This window comes from Rhodamnia argentea, chromosome 1 (genome assembly GCF_020921035.1).
Source record: "Rhodamnia argentea isolate NSW1041297 chromosome 1, ASM2092103v1, whole genome shotgun sequence".
Taxonomy (NCBI): domain Eukaryota; kingdom Viridiplantae; phylum Streptophyta; class Magnoliopsida; order Myrtales; family Myrtaceae; genus Rhodamnia; species Rhodamnia argentea.
Window position 1 is genome coordinate 21454074 of NC_063150.1, and position 8342 is coordinate 21462415.

The 8342-nt window shown below is 42.4% G+C and overlaps 1 protein-coding gene across 1 annotated transcript in view; it reads left to right on the plus strand.

Moving 5' to 3' along the window:
- The window catches only part of LOC125314641 (putative disease resistance protein RGA4), a 233081-nt gene extending 230575 nt beyond the window's left edge, over window positions 1–2506 (plus strand). Inside the window, exon 3 of the mRNA XM_048277486.1 lies at window positions 1858–2506. Coding sequence (XP_048133443.1) covers window positions 1858–2506 — 649 coding nt within the window. The remainder of the gene's footprint in view (window positions 1–1857) is intronic.
- Window positions 2507–8342: the final 5836 nt, after the last annotated feature.

An 8342-nucleotide genomic window follows, 5' to 3' on the forward strand; every position in this document is an offset into this window, starting at 1 on the left:
GCGCCCGCCGGCCGAGGCCCGCTGTACCGCCGAGGGGGGATTATGTGACATCCCCTTGTCCCACATTGCTTAGGAGGGGAGTTTTGGGCTTTGTTTATATGGCAATGGGCCCTCTTAACTTGCAAGAGGTATTTTCCGGGCGTTGTATGGGTGACGCTCGGAGGAACGGACACACAGTCCTCATGGTTTTGTTCCTCCGAGCGTCGCCCATACAACGCTCGGAAAAGGCCTCTTACAAGTTTAAGGGCACCCAAGCCTTATAAGGCCTTCCCAAGACCTCCTCCTAGGCAATGTGGGACGAGGGAGGAGTTGTGACAAACTTCCCCCCTCAAAGGCACAACGTCCCCACTGTGCCCTCTGCACCAGCGAGGGCCACATGCGGTCGAAGGTCGGCTCTGATACCAACTCTTTTGAAGGTCGGCTCTAATACCAACTGTAACGGCCTTGGGCCCCACGCGCTTCCACTGCGCCACTTTCGAATGTCGGCTCTAATACCAACTGTAACGGCCTTGGGCCTCACACGCTTTCGTTGCGCCACTTTGCAAGATATTGTCCGCTTTAGACACACAGTCCTCACGATTTTGTTCGTCCGAGCGTCGCCCATACAACGCCCGAAAAACGCGTCTTGCAAGTTAAGAGGGCCCATTGCCATATAAACAAGCCCAAGACTCCCCTCCTAAGCAATGTGGGACAAGGGGATATCACACCCCATACGTCTTTTGCTCCGTTGTCATCTAGTGGAGCGACTGATCATGAAGTAACATGGAGATGGCGTTGGTCTCGCTATATATTCGTGCCTGAAGTTGATCATGGGGGCACCACCACCCAACCATTGTCCCCCAACAAAAGCATCCACTCTGCAGCACACTTCTCAGCCCCAGCTTCGCCTTTGGAAATGGCGGAAGCAGTTCTCTTCAGCCTTACCACTGACATAGTGCAAGGCCTTGGTTCCTTCGGTTCCCAGAAGATCCAGTTGCTCTGCGGCGTCAAGGACGAGCTCCAAAGCCTCAAGGACACCGTCCAGACCATCCAAGCTGTGCTCTTGGATGCCGAGAAGCAGCAACGGGACAAGGAGCAGGTCAAGCTCTGGCTCGGGAGGCTCAAGGACGTGCTGTACGACATCCAGTACTTGCTCGACGATGTCGCGACCGAAGGTCTGAGCCGGAAGGTCGCTCCCGGCAACAAGATGTGGAAAGCAGTATGCCTTTTCTTCTCTAGTTCGAATCCGCTCGTACACCGCCACCAAGTGGCTATTAAGATTCAGGAACTTAGGAAGAAACTGGATCGGAATGCAAATGATAGGAAGTTCCATTTAGAGGAGCGTCAGAGTGAGGAAACAATGGCCATCGGGAGAGGAAAGAAGCCTGAATGTCCCTCACCTGATGAAAAAATAATCGGTAGGGAAGAGGACAAAAACAAGATCAAACAAGTCTTGTTGAGTTCCTCCTCTAACAAGAGCGTGTCATTTGTAGCCATCGTTGGTAAAGGTGGTCTTGGGAAAACTGCACTTGCACGACTAGCGTACAACGATGGGGAGGTTAAAGAACATTTTGGGCTTAAGATGTGGGTATGTGTATCTGATGTCTTTGATGTCAATTCGATTATCAAAGAGATACTTAGAAAAGCAAATGTCGACTGTCAAGGCCATGACGATGAAGATTTGCCAAGTCTTCTTCGCGAGACTCTAAGGAGGAAGAAATACTTGCTTGTTTTGGATGATTTGTGGAATGAAGATCGGCATGAATGGTCGAAGCTTGGAGATTGGCTAGAGGGTGGCTAACCGGGAAGCAAGATACTTGTAACCACTCGCAGCCACAGAGTTGCAGGGGTCACGAATGCGAACTCAGATATTTATGTTCTACGTGGTTTATCTGAAGATGAGTCGTGGAACTTATTCAAGAAAAATGCTTTTGAAGAGGGGGAAGAATCATTAGACTCGGAACAGGAGAAGATAGGTCGAGATTTAGTTAAAAAATGCGTCGGGGTTCCCCTTGCCGTTAGAACTATAGGAGGCCTTTTCTACAGCAAAAAGAAAGATGAATGGCTCCGTTACGAGGGGCGTGAACTTCAAGATATACCAGAAATTGATGAGAAAGACGGTGGAATAATGGAAGTCCTCAAGTTCAGTTACGATCATCTCCCCTCATGCTTAAAACATTGTTTTGCATACTGCTCAGTGTTTCCGAAAGATTATGTCTACAGAAAAGAGATGGTGATACATCTTTGGGTGGCACAAGGCTTTATTGAGTCAAGCAGAGGGGAGGATAACCTTGACGAGGTCGCTGACATGTACTTGTCCGAACTATTGTGCAGGTCATTCCTCGATGTTGAAAGAAAACTCGACCACGGCGAGGTCCTGACTTTCAAGATGCATGATCTCATGCACGATCTTGCCCAAAAAGTTGCTGGAGGTGAATGCAAGATTGTTAATTTTAAAGGAGGACATAATGATAGAGGAATTCGACATGCGTCATTTACTTCAGAATTTTCTGTGAAGAGAAAATGATGTCTCTACTCGATCTACACAAATTGCGGACGCTAATCTTCTCGGGAGATCCATGGCATGTACTCAACTTCGACAGAGTTTTTTCTAGGGGCAAACATTGTCGAGTGTTGCATTTAAACTATGTAAATATTCCTCTCCCTCCTTCCTCCTTTGAAAAGTTGAAGCACTTAAGGTATCTTCATATCGGTAAAAACGAATCTATTCAGAGTTTGCCGGATTCAATCACGGATTTGGTGAATTTGCAGTTCCTTGAACTCTTTGGATGTAGGTGCCTTAAAACATTTCCAAGAGATTTGAGGAAATTGGTCAACCTTCGATGCTTGCTTATTTTTAATTGTGCGTCGGTGAGCCACCTACCATCCTTGAGTGAACTCCTTCCCTAAGGACGTTGATTCTCCGGGGCTTGGATGCGTTGGAGTTCGTTCAACAGACAAGTGACGTGGGACAATCTAAGACTGCACGCACCTTCTTCCCATCTCTTGAGAGATTGGAACTAGTGGACTGCAGCATGCTGAAGGGATGGTGGGGAAGTAGGGAACCAATGAGAGCATATCAAAAGCATCACCGGTCATCCTTCCCAAAACTTAGGGACGTGATGATATGGGGCTCTCCCCAGTTGAAATTCGTGCCACCATTCCCCCTGGTGGAGCACTTGCAAATATGTGACGCGAAAATGTTGGAAATAAAGCCCGATCCAAATTGCCCGTCAGAAGCCGCAGTGGGATCCACATTCACCCCTTTCTCTAAACTAAAGCGTCTGTCTCTTAAGGGTAGCGGTGTGGAGTCCCCGATGCTCCGGACTCTACTCCGATCGGCCAATAATCTAGAGTTCATGAACCTCGGTTATTGCGACATAAGGAGCTTCTCTAGTGGCATGCGCCACCTTTCCTCGCTCCAGGAACTCCACGTTGAGAGTTGTGAAGGACTCGATCTATCGTGCAAAGTAGACCAGCATGACACCCAATGGCCATTCCTTACGAGCCTACGTGTTCTTAAGATCACCGATTTGATGCAATTACACGAGGGGATTCAACATGTCAAGACTTTGCAATCTCTCGAGATTCGTCAATATCGGGGATCGAGTTTGCCCGAATGGATTGGAAATCTCTCTCCGCTCGAAAAGCTTGTATTGTCTAACTGTAAAAATTTAGAGCATTTGCCATCTGAGATGTGCAACCTCACACGCTTGGAGGAATTGAGTATCATTTGTTGTCCCGTTACGAAAGAGAATCGCCGTGAGGAATGGCCAAAGATTACGGACGATGCAGTCATTGTTTGGCGGGATGAAGAGGATGAATCCGACTTTTAGCATAGTAGGTAGGCGAAAAGACTATCACCTATCATGTGTTCCTTTCAATTATTTACTTCTTTCATTAACTAGTTTCTCTTCACCATGTTCGCAGTGCATATTTATCGAAAGAAGAAAGCGTCTCTCCAGTCTCTAGTTCGCCACCGACGTCGTGTTCGGATCGAAATTGCTTTCGTACACCACCTTCCTCGTCATGTCGCGCCGGTAGAACACCTTCTTTGCCCCATCATCTTGCTCGTGAAACCTCCTCACTCCCTCCTTCATCTCCATCACTGCTGCCGGAACTCCGGGATTCACCACCCGGAAGAAACCTAGCGTCTCCGATGCGGATGCAACCTTTGATGCCAGCTTTCGAGGCTTCGTAGCTCTACTTGCCGGAGGCAGAGGCCAAATCGATGGTCGGTATTGTTCCGGACTCTCTCTCTCTCTCTCTCTCTCTCTCTACCGCAATTCAATTTCACTGTGAATGTGAGTTTGTTGGAGATGAGTTTGGATTATGAATTGAATATTATGAAGACATTGCAATGCATGATATGAGCAGCTTCTTTATAGCCGAGACATTACAACGCATGATATGACTCATATCATATGAGCTACCACTTGTTGCGAAAATGACATGAATGTTTAATAATGGCTGATTCTTTGGCGGGACGGGGCAGCTAGTACACAAGTTTTGCAATTTATGGAAAAGAGAATGCATTAGGACAGAGTTGACCATCGATAGATGGCAGGATGTTTCGATGTCGTCTTAGCCCTTGGATCCATACTTGCATCATCTTAATGCGATGCTGACTCGAAAGATCAATTGGGTTTCAGATACGTCCCGTCCGAATGGAAACCTATTGTTTCATAGAAAATCTGGTAAGTGTACATAGATTTTTGCCATGGGATTGATTCAGGTTATTGTCTTTGAGCGAGTTGGAGGACGGCAAGAATTTCACTTTTTATCCTAGCCACACAGAGTGGAATTCGAAGATGAACCAAACAGAAATGTTCCCGAAAGCGCAATTTTTCTCATTGTAGATTAGTGTTGTAATTGTCATACTGAGCATTCAGCGCAGTTTCATCTAATGATAACACATTTATTTCGATTTTAGAGGGGGATGTGTCAATCTTCCTCTCCCTCTATTTTGGGTTCTCTCTTTTGGTCCTGCTTTTGTTTAGAAAATGATCTTTGTTTTTGAGAGTTGTGTTGGTTCTCATAGTTTTATCAATTAAAACTATATAAGCGTCGATGACCAAGCGGTGCTGAAAGGGAATCCCTTCCGTGGTAGTTTTACATAGATGAACATATGGACGGACTTTTATCTTCAAAAACAGACAGTAATTAGACCACATCAATAAATTTACACGGAGTACGGCTAGAAATCGGGAAGTGCGAAGCTCCACTTTGGGCTTTTGGAAATGTAATGGGCTGTGTAGCTTGGAAGCGTAATCTCCTCGTAGATTGGAGGCGTTGTCTGCTGATGTTATTTCCTTGATGGGTCCATACAGCCATGAAAATCGCCGAACGCTATCGACACTCTTGGGCCTCTCTTGTTTGCTGTGAGTCGGTGCTCAACACTCTTAAACCAGTCATTTGTTATGAGCGGCGAATGCCACAATTATTGGAACGTTCTCGGTGCTGTCGGTTCTCGGGCCGAAATGAAGGAATGTAGTTTCTAGGTACTACTATGATTGCAATCTTAATGTTTATAAATACCAAAACTGCAGAATATCTAGAATCCACATTAACCACTCCTGCGCAAAAAACATTGTTTTCAACATACATCTGTCTCATTTAGACAATTTCGAACCTGCCAAAGTGAGGGTAGCATGATCTAACTAAGTTGAATCAAGTTTGGATTAGTCGGATAGCTATGTTAGAATACTTGATGCACAAGCCATTTCGGAAAGGCAAACACAGGATTCGTCTTACCAAAGAAAAGTGCAGATTGGCAAGGCACAATGTTATAATGCTAAAGGGAAGATGCCATGTCAATTTACTTCCTGAATTCTGAAGAGCTCTTCAACTAACTTAGCATATGAGAGAGTACAGTAATAAAGGCGAGAAGATCATCCCAGTGTGTCGGCCAATCATACCATGGTTCCGGAAAAGTTCGGAGATGAACAATGATTTCCGGCTAAAGCTACTTACCTGCAAAAGATCTCCATTTATCGCTAGCGCTCCAGGAATTGGAGGAACGTCGATCCACCGGTTGGGAGCAAGTCATTGCAAAAGATCTCCATCCATCATATGCTTTGAGCTAGAGCTATTGCGATGCATCGGAGAACGGAACTAGAGCTGCCTTTCGAAGTATGGTCGGACGGACTCCTAGAGAATACAACAAAGGGTATTGGTATTGGTACTTTGTATCAACTCGGGTGCACAAGTTTTGGTATCGCTAACGCTAGAACGCGAATAAAGTGAACTGTTGAGGAACATCCTTTTTTCTACCCAAACGAAGAAAAGAATGAAAACATCCGAAGTTCCCGTCGGTGAAAATGATCAATCATTGAGGATCATCTTACTGATTTGTCTCATTCATAGTGGCTAGATTCAAGAGTGTACGTGCTATGATGGGTAGATACAATATAAGCGAGAAACTTTGTACACATTCGGCCATAGTAATTGCCTCGACTTACGGAACAAAGAGCTGAGCACTTTCATTTCGTGAGTATTCAATACCTATTCCAGGGGAGAATTACCAAAAAAGTTCTAAACCTATTGCGAATGTGTTGTTCAATCTAATAATTTTTTTGAAAAAAAAATTGAGTCCTAAACCGTTTGCAATTGTGCCAATTTAATTCATCGGTGAACTTTGGCCGAGTCCATGTTGCTGTTGTATGTGACCCTCTTCATAAGATCTGTGCTGTGAAAAATCCTCTTTTGGCCTCCATCTCCTGCTCGACGAATCTGCGCGACCTGTTGATCGCCTCCACCAAGAGGCTCTTGGGCATGGTTGATCACTTGGAGGAAACCCCGTTTTTCCAATGCTTGCGCAATATTCACAAGATTAGTAGGGACGGAAAACGTGTTTCAATGGGGATTATTGCGTGATAAATGGTAGGATACATTTCGAAGGTTACGTCACGTGTCTAAATCTTGTGCATCCTCATTTTCATACAAACAAACAAGATTAATGGAACTATGGGACATGTAAGGAGCTCATAAATGTTGGCTTAGCTATTGAAACATTGTATTTAAATATAATGAAGCATGATCAAGTACAAAACGAGATCAATTAGTTATTTAAATAAACCTATTGAAAACCGTAAGTAATAAATGAAGTTTCTGACAAGAGAAAATCCAAATTTATTTCATTCATTACTTACTCGAGAGTTCTTTTTCCACCCAAAAACCAGAATAGCTCATGAATTAATAACTAACAATCCAAAGTAAAAAAATCATGTACAGCCCCATTTTGGATATCATGACTTCGAAATAAGTACAAAATCTTCGTGAAAAATCCAACCGAAAAATTACATTAAAATCATCGCAATGTTGCAATACTCTTATTTTATGCAGTTTACACAAAACACCGAATCACAAGAATATGTGCGCCAACATGTTTGAAGCTATTTAGAGATGCACTGCTTACAAATTTTCAATATATTTTCGTCTGTGTCAATATAAAAAATATATAGTTTTGTTAAACTTGTGTACTTCTTTCCAAAATTCCAACTAAATTATAAACAAAACTATGTATAAACCCACGCAAAGAACAAGAGTTAAACTAGTAGTTTAGTATTCATAACACCTCAAAATTAATTGTTAAGTATCTAATTTTATTGCTGGTAAATTCAGTGTTCAAATCACATTCGTCGCCAAGTTGCATCTGCCATCCCTATGCATGAATGGAAACTTAACCGGTACACATCGGGCCATGTGATTCACACATACGCATGAAGATTAATAAAGGATACCACATTTTTGTGTTTTGATATTCTTGAAGGAAAGTCAAGTGTAAATTTATCTTGCGAAAAATATTATTATTTGAAAATAATTATTTAAAAATGATCGATTGTATCGCTTACAAAGATTGATAGATAAAAATTATTTAAGTTATTCACGAAAATATTTAGTCATAATTATTGTCAATAATAAAAATATTTTTTATTGATAGATTATTTCAGGTGATGCAATTAATTAGTTTTAAGAAAATATTTTGCAATCATTTATTTTCTACAAAATAAATGGAGAGACCAAATAAATGAAGATTAATTTGTTTCTTTCGTAAAAAATGAATGTTTTATAAAATATTTTTCAAAAAATAATCTCTTATATCCTTTAAAGTAGTTAATCAATAGAAAATATTTTGATTATCACCAATAATTTATGTCTAAATATGTTCATGGACGATGAAAATATTTTTCGTTCATTTATTTTTACAAGAACTATTAGAAATAACTTTTAGGAAAGTATTTTTTGACTCTCTTTTTTCGTGAAATGGAGCCTCAAATCACAAAATTGGATAAAGACCTTGGTTCTCGGTGCATTTGGGTTGGACTGGAGTCACTAGATTGACCAAAATAATTTTTTGTTTC